The sequence below is a fragment of the Mirounga leonina genome, unplaced genomic scaffold (genome assembly GCF_011800145.1).
Source record: "Mirounga leonina isolate KUSES-001 unplaced genomic scaffold, KU_Mleo_1.0 Mir_115, whole genome shotgun sequence".
In the NCBI taxonomy this organism is placed as follows: domain Eukaryota; kingdom Metazoa; phylum Chordata; class Mammalia; order Carnivora; family Phocidae; genus Mirounga; species Mirounga leonina.
In genome coordinates, this window is record NW_023270268.1 from 24,728,573 (window position 1) to 24,748,219 (window position 19,647).

Below are 19,647 nucleotides of genomic sequence, written 5' to 3' on the forward strand. Positions count from 1 at the left end.
GTTGACTCCAGGAGACACAGTTCAAAGTAGTAGCAACCAATGGTGATTCTGTTATAACTCATCACCAATAAACAAAGAATATAATAGAAACCTTGGTGTTGAATTAAAAAGCAAAGGTATGCAGAAAGGATTGTAAAATATTTATGCATGTCTTTTGAATTAGTAAATCCTACAACTGGGATGGTGGGGTGACTTGAGACTTGAAAAATTTATAAAGACCTCAAATATTTGTAAAGTACACATTACGTTTTTTTTAAGATTAAGAAATACCCATTCTTTTTAGCTTCCTTTTTTTTTCTTTTTTTTTTGAAGTTTATTTTATTTCTTTTTAAAGATTTTATTTATTTATTTGACAGAGAGAGACAGCGAGAGAGGGAACACAAGCAGGGGGAGTGGGAGAGGGAGAAGCAGGCTTCCCGCTGAGCAGGGAGCCCGATGCGGGGCTGGATCCCAGGACCCTGGGATCATGACCTGAGCTGAGGGCAGACGCTTAATGACTGAGCCACCCAGGTGCCCCTTTTTTTTTCCTTTTAAGAACTAATATATTTCATATTTTAAAAGAACCTTTGTTGCAGAAATAATGGGAACTTTTCCCCTTTATATTTTTTATTTTCTTTCCTTAAAAAAAAGAAATTTTTTTTCTTAAAAAAAATTTTAAAAAATAATAAATAATTTCCCCTTTATATTTTTTATTTTCTTTCCTTGGCTCTATACTAGGTGGTATTTATAATTTCTTAATATTGATCTGAGCTTCTGAAGTAGCCTCTCTTTCTCAATATGGTGTATTCTATAGTTGGTTTGGCTTTTTGAATCCAAAGTTAATTCTTTTCCTGAATAATAAAAATACATTTATTTGAACACTGTTTAGTCATTGAGTAAACTTTAAAAATTAGGCTCATAGTTTTATCATAAACATTTTTATATATCCTATTTTATCAGTAATTTGAGAGAATGTGGGAAATATCCTTCTATCATTTACATTTATTTCTAGTAGAATACCTTTTTCCCCATTTGTATGTAAGGGGGTCATATGTGTCTTGAAACAACCATGAAATATTGATTCAAAATATTAGTAGAGATCATAGAGCAAAAGCATACTTTGGATTTAAAATTTAGAAATCTGGGTTCTGGCTACACTCTTAGAGTGATATAAGTTTGTTACTCTGTTATATTTGAGAATATGGAGTCAAAGAATCAATTTAATTGCTGAATGTTATACCTTTAGTCTGTTCAGGCTGTTCTAACAGATATCATAGGCTAGGTGGCTTATAAACAATAGAAATTTATTTCTTACAGTTCTGGAGGCTGGGAAGTCCAGGATTAAGGTGCTGGCAGATTTGGTGTTCAGTAAGAGCCCACTCCTGGTTTTCTGTCTTTTCACAGTGCTCTCACATAGCAGGGGGGCCAGAGAGCTCTCTGAGGCACTAGTCCCATTCATGAGGGCCGACCCCCAAACACCCATCACACTGGCTGTTGGGGTTCAATATATGAATTGGGGGGGCATTCAGTTCACAGCATATACTAAAGATAATAGAAACTAACCTGAATTTCCATCCCACTCTTCGACCACCCAGTCATTTTAAGTTCCTAAGCCCTTGCCATTTTATTTTTCCAGGTTATCATAGCTTAGTAAGTACATGAGAAAGGTTTTTTTTCCTGATTCTTAGAGCATTGCTTTGCTCACTTTTTTTCTTAAGATTTTATTTATTTATTTGAGAGAGGGAGCAGGGGATAGGAGCAGAGGGAGAGGGAGAAGCAGACTCTCTGCTGAGCAGGGAGCCCAATATGGGGCTCTATGTGGGGCTCGATCCCAGGACCCTGAGATCATGACCCTAGATGAAGGCGGACGCTTCACCGACGGAGTCACCCAGACGCTCCATGCTTTTCTCACTTTGTGTTGCCTATATTTTGTTGAGAATCTATGTAACTATATGATACAAACTCTGTAAGTTTTTAAGAATAAAGACACGATTCAGGGAAACAATTTGGAAAAAACATACAGATAGAAATAAGACTGACTAAAGTTTATATCTTAGCTCTACCACCTACTGACTGTGTGACCTTAGGTAAGAGAATTAATCTCTCTGATTCCTGATTACCTCATTTGTAAAATTGGAATGTTGCAGCTCCTATATCATAGAGTTGTAGGGAGCATACCTACAAATGTGTAGAACACCTGCCCCAGTCATCTAACACATAATAAATAAACTAATTTCTGCACCTTTCCTTTCTTTTCTGAAATTTCCTTTAAGTTTTATTTTTTTATTTATTTTTTTAAAGATTTTATTTATTTGAGAGAGAGTGAGGGAGAGAGAGAGAGCACAAGCAGAGGGTGGAGGAGCAGAGGCAGAGGGAGAAGCAGGCTTTCTGCTGATCAGGGAGCCTGATGTGGGGCTCGATCCCAGGATCCTGAGATCATGACCTGAGCCAAGGCAGACGCTTAACCCACTGAGCCGCCCAGATGCTCGTGAAATTTCCTTTAAGTTTTAATCAACTTTTTCATCTATTAAAGTTTTCCCTTGTCTCAGAAAAGTATTTTTAAAATTCTCTGCAGTCCGGGGTGCCTGGGTGGCTCAGTCGTTAAGTGTCTGCCTTCGGCTCAGGTCATGATCCCAGGGTCCTGGGATCGAGACCCGCATCAGGCTCCCTGCTCTGCGGGAAGCCTACTTCTCCCTCCCCCGCTCCCCCTGCTTGTGTTCCCTCTCTCACTGTGTCTCTCTCTGTCAAATAAATAAATAAAATCTTTAAAGATAAATAAAATAAAATAAAATATAAAATAAAAAATAAATAAAATAAAATAAAATAAAATTCTCTGCAGTCCTAAACTGGCAGTGAGTATTTAAGGATTAGATCTACAGTTACCTATAAAGATCTAATTTATAAATATCTACAGTTATCTATAGATTATATAGGGAGAATATTTATAAAATCCACGCTTCTTTAGCTTCACAATCTCAGCATCAAATTTTCTTATTTCTTGTTTTCATATTTGTTGAAATAGTATCACGACCTTTACAGTTAAATGATAATTTCAATGAGCACAAAATATGTATGTAACTTTTGCATTTTCCAGAAACCAAAATCAAAATAATACCTTAATTCATATCTCCATAATGAAGCAGTATTTGAGAAAAGGGGAAAAAAATCACACTTAAATGATGAATATATCTTCTTGAAGTAACTTTATTATTTTTTTATGATAGTGGAACTGGTCAGTATCTGTGCTTTTCTGTAATATACAACTGTCTGAGCTAATTATTGATCACGTAAGGCTCTGAAAATGTTACCTTCCATTTAACTAATTAACTGGCTTGTTTGCATTTACAGCCTTACATTAACATAACCCAAACTGACTTGAGCATACATGTTAGTTTGAGTTCCTTTGCTTCAGAAGCCCCTTCAAGCCCTTTTTATTATCTGTAGCCAGGCTCTAGGGGGAACATTTTTTTCCTATTTGTTTATTTACATAGTCAGCTGCAAGCTCCAATCATCCAAGGCTGTGTAAATGTTTATCTTTGAAAAGACAGGCATACATTTGAAATATGAGGATAAGCTGTTCTGAGTCAGTCATCAGTGAGAGTCCCTTCCCCTGGACACACTTCTGTTTTTTCCTGGTGTCCCTAGTTGAAATTCACCCCTTCAGCCCCATGGGTCACTATTTGTAGTATATATTAGCATGCTGCACTTTTTAAGTAGGGTAGTGAAATAGACAATGCCAATTAAATATTTGGTCAGTAATATTGAAGTGTGTTACTGGATCTATAATTTGAGAAAATAATACAAAGAAGAATGGTTTAAAAGTGGAAAGTTATAAATCTTTTTAAACATTTTACAAATACCTTGCTTATTTATTTACTTATGGGTCTGCTTTATAGTTATATGGTTAGCTCTACATAAGGCTTAATTACTGATTTTTGATTTGACAAACAATTTGTAAGTCTCAAAGATACAGTTTAAAGGTGGAATTTTCACAGACTATTTTAATAGAGATTGATATTCAGTATTTGTCTATTTTCTGTATCAGATTACCTTGCCTTCTGGGGGAACGGTGGCGGTAGTTAGTAATGGTTAGTAATCCTATTTTTTTTTAAAGATTTTATTTATTTATTTGACAGAGAGAGACAGAGAGCGCGCACAAGCAGGCGGTGTAGCAGGCAGAGGCAGAGGGAGAGGGAGAAGCAGGCTCTCCCCTGAACAAGGAGCCTGACATGGGGCTCGATCCCAGGACCCTAGGATCATGATCTGGGCTGAAGGCAGTCGCTTAACCAACTGAGCCACCAGGCACCCCTGTAATCCTACTTTTAAAAATTTTTTTTCTAATCCAGAGCTTTCACAAGTGTTTTTGTGACATTTGTTTATATATATAAAATTTATATGTAATAAAATATATATGTATGTAATAATATATATAAATTTTATATATATAAATATATATAAATAATATGGTTATATATATATTTGGTTCAAGAGAGCTAACAAATCTTCATTCTGCAAATCTTTATTGCACACCCATTATAGGCAACCCAGTGTGCTAAACCTCCAAGACCCAAAGACAAATAAAACACTGCCCACTTATCATCTAGAAGGGGAGACAGACATGGAAGCAACTAATGTAGACGATGGCCAGTGTTATAATGGGGGCATTTTTCTAAGAACCAGGAATACCAGTTGGGGTAGTTAAAATTGAGGGGTTGGGGAATGGTGGTTACAGGGAAGGTATATCTGCTGGACATTCTAGAGGGACAAGACTTTTCTATGAGGTGAACAATATGAGTAAAGGTAGTCTTCATTTTCTACTCTAACAATGCATTCTTTTTTTTCTTTTTTTTATTGGCACTATTAAAATGGTTAGATTCGATTGGCCTTACATTTGTTAGTGACAAAATTATGCCCTTAGTTATGAAAGACAACTAAAGTGGCCCCTACAATATGAATATTTATATATATCTGTTTCATTCTGTTGACATTGTTATTTTGCATGAACTAGTATTTGATAGTATTAAAGTTTTAGATTTTAGATTTAGTATATCATAGGTGTTTGATATATTAAAATCCATGATCAAAAAATTTAACTGGGAGTTGAAAATGAGAATCTTTAAATCACAAAATTAAATGAAATAGTTGATAATGATACAATTGAGAATGAGTATTATGTGCTTAGAAATATGGGAAAAATCAATAAAGCAGCTATGGAATAAAAAATAGCCTGCTAATGAGAGAATATTTGAAATTTAAAAGAAGTCCTAGTATCATCTGAACATATGGACATAGTTTTCATTTCATGATTATAGATGCAATGTTCTGAGATAGATATAGTAGTTTAGCTGGTTGACATATTTCAAGGATTTTCAAAGATTAAATTTCAAGCTATTTGTTCAGATTAGAAAAGTAATTCAGATGACAAGCCCAAGTCTCTGAACCCATTTGAAGCAAAACAGGATTGTTGAATACTATCTCTTAACTCTCATTCCAGTTTTTTAATGTGCTTCTAGATCTTAAAAGTTGTCTTGAGCAGCAGAGCTCTGCTGTCACTGAACCAGGCACAGACCGAGTAACTACTCTTGTTTGCTTGCCCCTTCCGACCTGACCACCTGGCCAAACCCAGGGCCTGCTTCTCTCTTTTTATATTCCAATTATGTAGGTTGAACAGGGACTTTTTTTTTTTTTTTTCTACTTGAGAGAGCTAGAAGAGGGTCGAGGGAGTGGGATAAATAAAGCCAGAGTGGTCTGATTGGCGTTTTTAACACTGCTCCCATCCCTGTTTTTCCCCACTGTCACCTGGACTGTTGATGGGTCCTAGAGAAGGAACCCCATTTTCCTGCGTCTATATGTCTAGGTGCCATTCCTAATCATAGTATTTTATTTTAATTTATTTTTTTAAAAGATTTTATTTATTTGAGAGAGAGAGAGCATGAACCGGGGGAGGGGATGGTGGACAGAGGGAGAGGGAGAATCAGGCTCCCCGCTGAGCAGAGAGCCGGACGCAGGACTCAATCCCAGGACCCTGAGATCATGACCTGATGCGAAGGTAGATGCTTAACTGACCGAGCCACCCAGGCGCCCCTGTATTTTAAAAGGCTCTAGAAGCAAAGGAAAAAAAAGCTCTGTAGAAAAATGAGAATTTTCTTGTGCTAGTTTTCAATTTTATAGTAGCATTCCATGTGACAGCTTTATGGAAACATCTCTTTGGTTCATATAAGGCTATCTGTGGTCATATAATTAAAATTTTTGTGGCATCCATTTGGGAGTATCTGAATTATTGAGCATATGGGTAACAGGATAAAAAAATAACAAAAGGCCTTTTATAAAGTCAGGACTAGATTTGAGTTCTCTTGAAGTAGATGAACTTTCAGGTAACATAAAATTTCATCAGTGGAGAATACTTCTGCCTAAGACAGGACTTTTATGAAATATATTTTAATTTGGACAAGGAGGTCATGAGAAAATGGTTCATCTTCTGTGATGCAGAACAACTGTTTTAAAAAAATTAGTAATAAAAATACTACTCCCACTGGTGTTCTAGCCTACACAGGAAACACAGTGCAGACTCAAATTAGGTCTCCACACCTTGATTCCTTCATTTTAGTGTCTTCTCCCAACCTTTTATCCCCTACCCTCTATATCCAGTATTCAGAAAAGGGACTTTTCCTTTTTTTCTTTGAGATAGAGTAGGCAGTTAAGGAAAGACCCCGGAGGGGGATACACATGCATTCTCCCCTATGACCCTAGCCAACAGTAACATATAACTTCATTATGATACATGTACATTGTGGTTTGATCCCCTCCCTGCAGGGAGAAGGCTGTCATGACAGTTCCAACAAAGAACATATAGGACCAAACCTTGCCCCCCCCTCCCCTATTCCCCCACCAGTAGGAGGAGTCCCTTAGATGATTGGAAGCAGCCTCAGAGACCACCCTAGCTATGACCCATAACCTATGCAAGCATAGAAAGGAAAGACAAAAGAAGACCTGACCCCTGATGCAGTTGCCACCTCTGGGCCTGTCCCCTTCTCCCACCTTGGGAGGGTACTTTCACTTTAACTGCTAGTAAAGGCTTGCTTAAGAGTTTGGCTCTGAATTCTTTCTTGGCCTTGGGGGGAATGGGATTGGCTGCTGACATTTGGATATACAGTGACGTATCGGTTATTTACAGGTCAAATTTCTAATAGCTTCAACCAGCTTAGAATATAACCAGAAACTTAGAAATAGGAGGAAACTATTAGAAAAGATGAAATGTTTGCTTATTAAAATATGTTTAGGCACAGGAGAGCCCTTCCAGTCCTTATTCCCACAGTCTTATTTCACATTTTTCTTAAATTAGAAAAGATTCTGATAATTTATGATGTTGAAATAGGCTAGAATGTATGGCAGTTTAAAGTCTAGTTTGTTGTCTTTATTTTAAAAAAGACACACTGAGCAAGTGACAGAATGGTGGAGATTTAGGATTTTTAAAAGCTAATGTATAATCATGATACAAATTGGTAGCCAGTAGCCTGAAAATGATAGTCATGAGAAAAATGTCACTAAAAACAGAATGGAAAACTCCAAAAGCAAAGCAATGTGGAGTTATTTAATGTAGAGGCAATTAGCCATAATGTTCCAAATGTATATCACATCTGGACAAAAATTTCTTTATGGCTTAGTAATATTTTGATACTCTCAACATTTTTGTGTTGCAAAAAAAAAATCACTTATATAGCATACATTGGTCATTCATTATGCTAGGTATATGAGGTATTCAAGACTGGGATTTTTTTATAGTAGTGAGTTTTTTTCTTTTAAATTATAAATGAGTGAGATTTTCTGGTGGCCCTTGGATGAGGATATTTCCTTACCTTTTCAGAGGCCCATGTGAAATTATTTTCCTAGGTGCCTTAATCCAAACAAATTATAAAGTACATAATGTCCGTATTGACTTAAAGTTTATCACATGACCCATTGTCTTCATTTAAAATTTACATGTCCTGGATCTTTGAGCTAGTCTAATACCGAGTATGGTCATATTAGGTTCATGATTCAGCTCTTGGGTCTGGTTCTTGCCAGCATTGATTATTTTTGGTCACTTACAGATGCATCACTTCATCACTAAAGATTTGCTTCCCTAACTTTTATGTGTATATAAGAAGAGCGAGGTGGGAGGAAGCAAGGGGCAGAGGGTGGTGGTAAAGACAGAGAAACCTAGACAGAGAGAGGCAACCAGATAGAGATAAAAAAGAAAATATATCTATTATATCTATATATGATCTTATTAGTAGCACCATTCATTTAGAATTAATTATATACTATGTTACATCTCTTACGAAACTATCTTGACTTTTTAACTAGTTGTACTGTTTAACTTTTAAAGTGTATCTGTCTTCTTTCCCCAGTAACACTGTATGTGATATATATCATGTGTATATTTATATCTCTTGAAACTTTTTTATAGTTGTTACTTTAAAATTCAAATGTATCTATGAATGGTTTATTATCCTTAAAACATTTGAGTTTTGGTGTTCAATATAGGAACCATTAGTGACATGAGTCTATTTAAATTTAGGTTTAAATTAATTGAAATATATAGTTCTTCACATGTGATTAATGATTACCATATTGAACAGTCAGATATAGAATATTTCTGTTATCTCGGAAAGTTCTGTCGGGTAGTGCTGATCTACAAATTATCAAATGAATGATGGATTCAGTTATAATCCATTCAGATCTTTTTAAGAGAAAGTATTATTTGAAGCATACATGTATTTCTATGTGTGTAATACCCTATAAATCAACCCAGTCTTGAAAAACATGGTTTATGAGATTAGATTGACTTTGAATTAGGACATCAGATTCTGCTAAATAAATGTCTGTTTCTAAATTACTGCAGAATAATTTGTTCTCAATTCTTTAAGCATTTACTTCATGGTATTGTTTACATTGTAGACTGTGGCAAATTCTTTATCCCATAGAAAGTTAGATATCAAGTTCATGCTAGTTTCAGAAATAGCAAGGCAAATGTAGTGCCGTGGGGATGTGAAGAAGGTGGGGGAGGTCTACAGTAAGGTGCCTCAAAGAAATAATTCTATAAGAAACATCAGTTAACTATGGAATATCAAATATATTCATTTCAGATGACTTCATAGAGATAGTTTGATATAGGATCCTTTTCTCACCTCATTTCTAAATGCTGAATCTTTGATTAGTAGTATAATGACAGTTCTTATATACTTAATATTTTATAACCTTGTGATACAGCTTTTTTTGATTCCTTTTCTAAAGGCGTGTTTATTGACTTTACCTACTTAATATGACCTTGAATTTAGAAGCTCTTAAACATTATATTTTGAAGAGAATGATATATATATATTTTAAAGAATATTATACCTGACAGTCCAAAACTATTGCTAACTCAGTGTTTTGTGTCCTCGTGGACATTGAGGTGGAAGTTCAGAATTTCTCAATTCAGAGTTAAATCCAAACCCAAATCAAAATATCATCATAAATTAATTTTAGGAAACCTCCATACAGTGAACTGTTTGTTGCCTTTGTTTCAATGGGGCCTCATCAGATGAGAATATATTTCACCTAGACATAGAAAGAAATCAATTTTAAGCTTGTAAGTAATTGTGCATTCTGTTTTTATATTTATTTATATATGTATAAGTGATATGCCCTGATGTTTCATTATGGAGAAAAAAAAGCTTTAAATAAAAGTAAGTTTTTTAAAAATTCCTGATACAGGAAGCAAAAAAGCCAGTACAGTTTCTAATTGCCTTTTAGAGTCTCTGAGTTCCCTCATTACCTGTGATTTAAGCTAAAAATGAGGTAATTATAGATAACATCAGTGTTTATCTGGTTGATCTTGGCACCTGCAGTCCTAATGTTGTAGCTTACCCATATCTGGTGCCACACTTTACAGTCTGATGCTGACATACCTAATTTACACTTCTCATATTTCCATTGATTTTTAAGTTAGATGTTCCTTGTTCCATTTGAATAGTATTTTTAAAATCATTTCTTGAAGATGGCATAAAAGTATATACTCCTTTACTTGGAATATTGGATTTATGGTACAATCCTTTCATTAGTAGAAATCTTCCACTAATATATTTCTATACAGATTTAAAATTTATTGTGTCCTTTTACCTATATATTTGGTAAAGCAGTTATGGTCACTAATATGGCAATTTTTTTCAAATATTGGCATGCACTTCAGGATCATAAAATTGTATAAACCTTTTTGCATCAGATTCAGTTTTCTTACCTTGTGCTTTCCACCGTCAAATATTCTACGCATCTAACTCTGATCTTATTTTGCATAAAGATCACCTTTATTTTGCCCTGGCCTTTAGTACTACTATTTCTAGTCAAATCTCAAAAAACAAGATGATCAAGGGCTAGCTGACCTTGTAAACTACAGGATCATCTCTGCAGAGCTTCTTCACCATACCACCCCCTTACCATACCTCCCTCTTTGATCTTCCTTCTCTGTGACCTGTTCAACTTCCCCCTGGTGATAATCATTCTCCATTCCCCTCATTCTTTATCAGTGAAAACCAGACTTAGCTCCTCTTAACCAAGTATTGAAGATCCTGAGTACTAGACTGTATGTAGTCTCTGAATTGTTTTCAGTAACTGTAGTCATTCGGGTTTCTTCAGTTAGCCCCATAAAGACATTGCTGCCTGCCCAGCTGGTGCCTGAAAATGGGGGTAGAAATCATCCTATAAAATATACAGTATAAAATTATTTTCTCTAGTGTGTCATCATTTGGGGCAATTCAGAAATTTTCTAGTCCAGAACTGCCACATAATCAAGTAACTTATGCATTATTTAGGTTACAAAAGTAATTAAACAATTATATTTAGAAGGTGCTAACTAGTTTTATACTAACTTTATGTGCGTATCTTAGGAAATACTACATTAAAATATATAATTAGAAAGAGATCTTACAATCATCAGCTGTATTTATTCACTGCGTATTTTAGTTGATTGCCATGTCAAAAAAATAAAAAACAAACAAACAAAAAAACCCTACCAAAACCCAAAAGCATTGCCAAGTGGATTAGCTACCTAAATATTCTTGGAGGGGAGACCTCAATTGCTGCTGCAGAAGTTGATCTCATTTACTGAGAAATGACTGCAACACTCATGGCCAACATTTTTAATCAATCACAGTGTTCTTTTCTGAGGAGCACATGGTAGCCTCAGAATCCTTTTTCACACAGTGCTTCCAAGGCAGCCACTACCAATCAATCATTAACACTGGCCTGAGAAATAAACCAGTTTCTCTGCCTTTCTCTGCCTTTCCCTGCGTAGATGCTGGTTGTTTTTAGGGACCCAGTGTCTGCAAGGCATAGTGGTTACCACTAGATGGCACTAGTGCTTTGTCAAGAGAGTCCTTAAGGGCCAGGTGTGTCTCTAATCTGTTCTATTTGAGGCGTTTACACACCAAATACCCCAGGTTGTTTTTAACCACTCACAGCAGCTGTTGACTTACTTTCTCAGTCCAGCGTCCTATTAGTGAAAACTTATCCCTGTACCCATGGACTTGATGTTCAAAAACTAGAAATCTAAGGAAGAAAATATAAGGTCATATTCTTGTCTTGCCTTGTTGCCAGAGGCCATTTTTGTCCTTTGATGTCTGCAATACCGTGTTTCCCTTTTAGTGTTGCTTCCAGGAAGATGCTTTTCCTAATTCTTTTTTTTTTCTCTTAGTCAATTCTTATGAGTCTTAGTTTCCTCATTGATAAAGAGGGGTTAAAAATACACATCCTAGGAGAGTTGTTGTAAAGGTTAAAAGTGATTTACTTAAAATATTGTATTTTTAAATATATATGGATTTTTTATTTTTTATTTATTTGTTTATTTTTTAAAGATTTTATTTATTTGACAGAGAGAGACACAGCAAGAGAGGGAACACAAGCAGGGGGAGTGGGAGAGGGAGAAGCAGGCTTCCCGCTGAGCGGGAAGCCCAATGTGGGGCTCGATCCCAGGACCCTGGGATCATGACCTGAGCCGAAGGCAGACGCTTAATGACTGAGTCACCCAGGCACCCGTGGATTTTTTTTTTAGCATTTTAATGGCATCATTGCCAGATTTTGGCTGTTACGGGCATACTATTTACTTTTTTTAAATGTAAGACAAAGTTTAGGAACTACCTTTTCTTTATTTTTGTTAAGCTGAAAAATTCCACCACTGACTCGTCAATAACTTAGTATTCTTTGCCCATGTCCTGATCTGAGTTCAGGCGTAGGTCCCCATTTGTATTTATGATTGTAAAAAACTTTTATTTGGGTTCAGCTCCCCTCAAAGGGCTAAACTCTTCAACACTTTGTCCTCTTGGAGACTGTTGAAGCTCTGACAGCCCAGCTCTTAGGGTAACATTTGAGTGCGTATGGTGCTGCTATTATTTTCTACACTCAGTTTTTATTTTTAGGTATAAAACTAGTTCTCCCTTTTCTGTACTGCCAGGGTGCTTTGCCTTCACCAGATTATTATTGGTTTACAGATCCATCTACCTTCTTAACTTCATGCTTTCTCTAATCTTTCTATGTGCTAAGCACATGGTAGGCACGGTCACTCGTGTTTACTCCGTATCACTGTTCATTAATGAAACACGAGGCCCTAGAAGAGCAAGACAATGAATTATCTGTGGCCTTGGTGTTTCTCTGTTGTTACAGAGCTCTTCATCAGTTTGAGGCGTTAAGCCTTAATTGGAACTTTAAGTACAGTGAATAAATTGAGATGATTGTGAATTCCAAAGATAATGTTTCCATTTCACATGCCCCAGTCTCCTGTTCTCTCTACCGACACTGTAATCAAGGCCCAGGGTCTTATTTAAGCTAACAAATAATTATCCTTCATTTCATAAGTAGTATGTAACTTGACCTTAAAAGACTGCGTAACTTGACAAGATGGCAATGAATCTAGCCACCAGCTGTGTCTACCTTCACACTGTCCTGGTCCCTGTGAATAGGAGCTGATTTTGGAAGAGACTTGGGGAGTCCTTGCCTCACACTTCCCTCTCTTATCTGGAATGTATCGGTGATTTCAGGCCATGGAACTGCATGGTCTTGCACAAATTTTGATTCCTTTTGGGTTCTGAATCCATTTAAAATCTGCAGTTTTTGCTTGCAGACCACAAGCTATTTAGACATACTTAACATTTTCTGAGATGTACTCATTGCTTATCTCATCTTTGAGTACTGCTAAAATTGGATAAAAACAAAACCTGAATATGAGATGTGGATAATATATGTGAGATTGTTGGGAAATGGATAATGTATTTAAAATATTATGGGTAATACAAATGGACTAATTTGATTTTAAAAAAAGAACATTTCTTTGAGCTTGGAGCGGCTAAGAATTACTTAAGCATGAAAACAGTGGAAAGAGCATCAGGAGAAAATGTTAGATTTAAATTAATACACAAATTAAAAAGCTTTACTGTATTGAAAACCAAGGTATTGGGTTAAAAAGTATATGTGCGTGGCAGACAAAGGTGTGATGTTTTTAATGTATTAAGAACTCCTCCTTTGGACCAATAATACGGCACACTAAAATAAAAGCAGTATTATAATTATTATTAACAATAATGCTAATTTTAAAAAAGAAATAAAATGACTCAAGCATGAAAATTTTTCACTTTCACTAAGGATACAAATGCAAATTAAAATAAAAAGTATTATTTTCTGTTATGAATGGAGTGTTGGGAATAAAATTTTCATGGAGCGGTGGTAGGAATGTATTTCTTTGGTATGGAGCCAGAGTGCTTGTCTCATTTGGCATACTTAGCCACTAGCCCCTCCTGGCAGAAGGCTTGGGGATCAATGCTACAGGGCTGAGCTGGAAGTTCTCCTGCTTGTGGCAGTCAGGAATGTGTCATTGCCTGCATCACTCTTCTGGAAAACTCTTTGGAGAAGATACTCCACAGTCAGGTGTTTTAGCTGTAGGCGTGCAGTTGGTTGCATTACTGGCCCTAAGATAACATAGTGAGCAGGCTGTCCTTTCTCAAAACGAATCAGGTCTGGCCAGTGACAACTGCATGTGTATATTGGAGGATGGTTGAGGGTTTTAAAGGCTTTCTTTTGAGGAAGTCTCTCTGAAGAGATTGCCAGGATTTCAGCCTTGATGATAAGTTTTAAATTATAAGTTTACTGTGGTATTATGAAATCTGAGAGAAATTTCATAAAGCTGTGCTCAGTAGCCTCAACTGTTGACAAATGATTCTTGATGTTTAGTTTGGTACAAGATGCAGGGAATATAGGTCTACTTCCTTTATTCAAACTCAGTAAATGGTTTGGGACAATTAATTTCCAATTGTTTCCCAGTAGAGCAGATTTACTTGTATATTAATGAGGCACAGGTGTTAGGCCCCTGGTGTCTGCGCGCCTGGGAGGCATATTTCAGTTGTTTATCTGCTCAGCCATAGGTACTGCAAGGTACTCAAGCTTGCCTTTAACAGTTTTTACAGTGAGGCTTTTTAATTTTTTGATGTTTTTTTCAAATTTGCCTGCACCTGTTAAAATTTTAAAACTGATCATGTAGAAAGAAGTTGCAGAGATTCCAATAGGAAATAGCACTAAAAGTTAAAGTAGTCTTCTATTATATTTAACACCCCAGCCTGACACTAAAGAGAAATGGGTTCATTTAAACAGATATTTCATGTGAGAAGCCAGTATAATCAACGGTACCCTTTTTGTTGTGTATTTTTGGAGCAGGTATGTCTTTGTCAATGGCTAAAGCAGTCATGTATTTATATTAATATTCATTTTTTTTCTTGTTTCACTGAACTGCACTACCAACATTTTAGAGGAAATGGAATAGCCTCCATAGACATTATGAATTTCAGTAGCTGGCATAATTACAGCGATCTACATATTCATTAAATCTACAGAAGAACTGTGTCCAAAAAGACAGCCATGTGTTCAGAAACAGTACACAACTAAATATATACGTTTTAAAAGTTGCATTTCTTAGACTTTATTTAAAATTAATTTCCTGTTAGCACTCCTCTCCAAGCAGAGAATTTTAACAAAAGGATCCCTATGCTTTGGTTTCTTGCATATAGGGAAGAATGGGAAGAACTATTTGTAAACAACAATTACTTGGCAACAATAAGGCAGAAGGGGATTAATGGGCAGCTGAGAAGCAGCAGGTTCCGCAGCATTTGCTGGAAGGTAAGAAGAAAATATTTATTTACAGTTTGTGGTTGCAGTATATCAACACATTACCTGATGCCCTGGGAGATTACCCATGCAGGGGATCACTGAATTTTCCAGGAGACTTCACTCTCGATTTTTTGGCCATCCAAGTTTATCTTTCATAGGACATTTACTAATAAGGTTGAACCACCTTAGTCCCGAGTAACTGGTGATGGTAAAGGAGTCATTTGAAATAGCTGTTCTTTCATCTCATTTGATGGAGCAGAATTCAAAGCAACACCTTTACATCCCCCAGAGGCTTCTGCAGAAATCCTTGAAGCCGGGCAGGAGCAGAGTGGGATTTACTTCCAGCTTCCCATTGTATCAAGTGCAGCCATTTAGTCACCCCCCTTTTTGATTCAGAAACAGCAGATGGAAAAGATTTTTCTTTTTTTTTTTTACTGGAAACAAAGTGAAGGGCAGCAGGAAAGAGAAGTGGAAGAAAATTAGGCCAGTCTCCTAAGAGAAAGGGCCATTGATTACCAAAACTAGTGATAATCTGCAGTTATCTTTTTTTAATTGCCTGGAAATATTGTCCCTTTTTGTTCTCTCAAAATGAATTAATTGAGGTTTAGACTTTTTTCTGAAATGACTCCTGTTGAAAGTTTTTTAGGTTTTATCTGCATAAACTGAGCATACAGAGTCTGTGAAAGTAAAGACAGTAAGAAACACATGATGCATTAGAGTTTTAGATTTAGTAATTTAAATTTAATAATTAAAATACGTTTTTTTTCTGTTAGATGCAGGCAGTAAAGGCAGGGGACCTGCTGCTAGAATATTTGTATACAAATATTTGTGCCCCACCCCCATTCCTTGTTGTTTAACTTTTAGTATCCTTCGTTTGCTAAAAATAAACTCAAATCCAGATTTATTTTAATGTTGTATTAAATTAAATGAAATAAAATTTGTCTTTTTAAGAATGCTTGTTATTTTCATAAGCTGGTTGCCAGTTGTAAATTACATTTCTGCCTTAAAAGGAATGACTTCACTTCTCAAGCCGTGCCCTCAGGTTGTTCTTTTCCGTCCTTTACCTGCTGGTTTTAAGACAAATCTTAAACCTTGAAATTAATCATTGGACTTTGTGTCTGTCAATATGCCATTAATATAAGACTGTAAAATGGGAATTATACTTGAGCCTCAGTGCATTCTTGTTCATTTTTAATATAAATCTGGAGGGGAGCTTGATTCAGTTTTGTGGTGTAGCTTTTGGGATCTTGTTCTTTTGGCTTCCGTTCACTTTTTGAATTGTCCAAATATATATAAACATTCCCAAATATAATTTATTGGGAACTGGAATGCTATGAATATGAAATACCATGAATATGAATACCTCTCGCAATATTCAATATGAGTATCTCTTTCAGGTGATTCTGTTTGACAAATAGTTTTATATGTTGCTTGTTAGGATTTTTACAAAAGTTTCCTTTTTTCTTTTTTTTTTTCCTTGACAGCTATTTCTTTGTGTCCTTCCTCAAGATAAAAGTCAGTGGATAAGTAGAATTAAAGAATTAAGAGCATGGTATAGCAACGTTAAAGAAATAGTAAGTTGTACTTTAATTAATGTAATTGTTTCCTTATGTATGCTTTAAAGTCCAGTAACCTCTGATCTTTGTGTGTGTGTTTTCTTTCTTTCCTTGCCAGCACATCACAAACCCGAGGAAGGTTGTTGGCCAGCAAGATTTGATGATCAATAATCCCCTTTCACAGGATGAAGGGGTAAAGTTCATCTTTATTCATATCTCAGCTTCTTTTGCCCGTAAGAATATGCTTATGAGACTAGTTATCAATCACAATGAAAGCAGTGTTATTTCATGCCAGTTAGTTTTTTTTTACTCCATATATTATGCAACCTAAAACCTGATGGAAATTATTCCATGCTATATTCATCCTGTGTTGTAGGAGGTTTATGATCTATTTCTGTGGAATGGCACTATGGAGAAGTCCCAGGGGACCATAAGAACTCAGGGTAAAAGAGAAGAGCATAAACAGGAGGATAGAACTGTTTTATCAAGGTTGTAGTGGGCAGTGAGGAGGCTAGGAAACCTCCCTTTATGATAAAAATAGATAAGCGCTCACTTGGTGGGACTAACTTCCAAGAAGAAAAGTGACTGTTTGTAGTGAGTCTATTAAGTTTTTAAAGATATTGAAAAAGATCTGCCTATCCCTACTGATATTCCAGCAAAGACTAATAAGAATAATTACTACTTTAGAGGTGTTGTATAACTTCTTCAATTGCTGCTCTAATTCCTGTTTCCCTGCTAACAGAAATTATTTTTCAGCTAATATATAATATTAGCATTTCTTTTTTTACCTGATACATATAGTTGTTATGATATAGTCAATAGTAATAGCAGCACAGAATATTAAGTAAATTTTAAAACTTTGCTTAAATTCACATTTTAAAAAGTATCTAAAAATCTGTTTGATCATAAAAACCAAGCTTTGCAGAAAACATCATATGTCTAGCGCTTTGGGAATTCAGATCAGGTTCATGTTGAGACCAGTTGGCCCATGGCCCTGCTGTAATCCAAGTAGACCTCTTTGTTGTTTGTAAGGGAAGTAGTGGATGTAGAACAGCAAAACTATCATTCACTTTATAAGATAATACAAAAATTTAAAATATATACAGTATTATTACTGGAAAAATTGATGTTAGTATAAGGATATGTTTCTGGTATTAAACTAGTTTTTAATAAAAATTATTCCAATTTCAGGTTTCCTTTCCACAATGTGAAACGATACCTCAGAGAAGGATAAATTTGATCAGTTAAATTATTAAATTGAGATCATAAAAGTCAAGCAAAGGTGTAAGATTATCTTAAATAGGTTGTTTTCCTTATTTCAGAGTCTTTGGAACAAATTTTTTCAAGATAAAGAACTGCGATCAATGATTGAACAAGATGTCAAAAGAACGTACGTAGAACTTTTAGTAATTCAAATTAGTGTTATCTCTTTGTAATTGTAGTAAAATACAAAATCCATAGAGGAGTTTTAATTGAATGCAGTATTTGCTTTGTATTAGTAACAAAGTTATTGTGGCCATTTTTGATAGCAACAATTATTTTCTATTCTTAAAATATAGATTCCTGTTTTCCCTTTTCAACATAAGTTGTAATACTGATAATCTTAATATTTAATCCATTTTTCAGTTTTCAACAGTGATTGAAAATCACGTGCTTCTGATTAAGGTTATATTATGTGGTCATAATATTGGTATTGCTAAAAAAATTGTCTCTTGCTTCACACCTTTGAATCTCTTTCTAACCAAATTACTTTTTAAATGACAACTATTATTTTTACCCTCCTCATTTCTGTCTCTCTCAAAGTCATTCAGGTTTGCAAACAACCTCTTCTCTGCATCTACTTAGTATTTACCATGTGAAAGAGTTGTTTACTTAGCTCATGGTTAGTTAATATCCATGACTTTAATATATTGGGCTCCATCTTTCTGGCTCATGTAGTGAGAAGTACATGGAATTTGTGTGCGAAAGTCCTAGGATAATTTCTAGCAACATATGCTATAATCTTAAGCATTTTACTTTTCAATGAACATCTTTCCTCAGTGTCCTTTTCTGTAAAATGGGGATAATAGTTAACCTCAAAGGATTGCTGTATATTAATAAGTGTACATTTTAATAGTAGTATTTAAATATGTTTGCACTTTTTTTCTAAAGATTTATTTATTCATCCTAGAGAAAGAGAGAGAGTGAGCATAATATAATGATATAATATTATAAGCAGGGGAGAGGGACAAAGGGAAAGGGAGAGAGAATCTCAAGTGGACTCTATGCTGAGCATGGAGCCCAACATGGAGCTCGATCTCATGACCCTGAGATCACAGCCCTACATCATGACTGGAGCCAAAACCAAGTCGGACTCTTAACCTACTGTACCACCCAGGCGCCCCTAGATATGTTAACACTTTAAGCTGTAAACAGTTACATAAGTGTTAGTAAATTTAATCATTGGATCTAGGATGGACCATGTATTTGCAGAGTCATGGCTATCCCTAGTGCCTTTTTCCAGGTTCTTCTGCAGCTTCGCCTGTCTGCCCCACCGCTAGTTCAACTCCTGCTAGACCTGTCACAAGGTCAAGGCCTCTGGCTCTCTGAGATCCATCTCTTTCCAGGTCCCAAACACTGAATAATCAGATGACATAGACTGCTATTAAGGTTATACTACATATTGAACAAATCACATTTTCTATTTTAAAATGAAAATCAGTGGCGGGGTGCCTGGCTGACTGAGTCGGTAGAGCGTGTGACTTTTAATCTTACGGTTGTGAGCTCAAGCCCCACATTGGGCCTAGAGCTTACTTTAAAAAAAAGAAAGAGAGAGAGAGAGAGGAGAGAGAGAGAAAGGAGAGAGAGAGAGAGAGAGAAATAAATAAAGAAAGAAGGAAAGAAAGAAAGAAAGAAAGAGAAAGAAAGAAAGAAAGAAAGAAAGAAAGAAAGAAAGAAAGAAAGA

At 35.7% G+C, this 19,647-nt stretch overlaps 1 protein-coding gene across 8 annotated transcripts in view; it reads left to right on the top strand.

The window, feature by feature from the left end:
* TBC1D5 (TBC1 domain family member 5) overlaps positions 1–19,647 on the top strand; it is a 587,710-nt gene that overhangs the window by 314,207 nt on the left and 253,856 nt on the right. For all 8 annotated transcript variants that reach the window (XM_034994045.1, XM_034994022.1, XM_034994072.1 and 5 more), the window contains 4 exons: positions 15,048–15,156; positions 16,632–16,721; positions 16,822–16,896; positions 18,026–18,093. In XM_034994045.1, the coding sequence (XP_034849936.1) occupies positions 15,048–15,156; positions 16,632–16,721; positions 16,822–16,896; positions 18,026–18,093 (342 nt within the window). The remainder of the gene's footprint in view (positions 1–15,047; positions 15,157–16,631; positions 16,722–16,821; positions 16,897–18,025; positions 18,094–19,647) is intronic.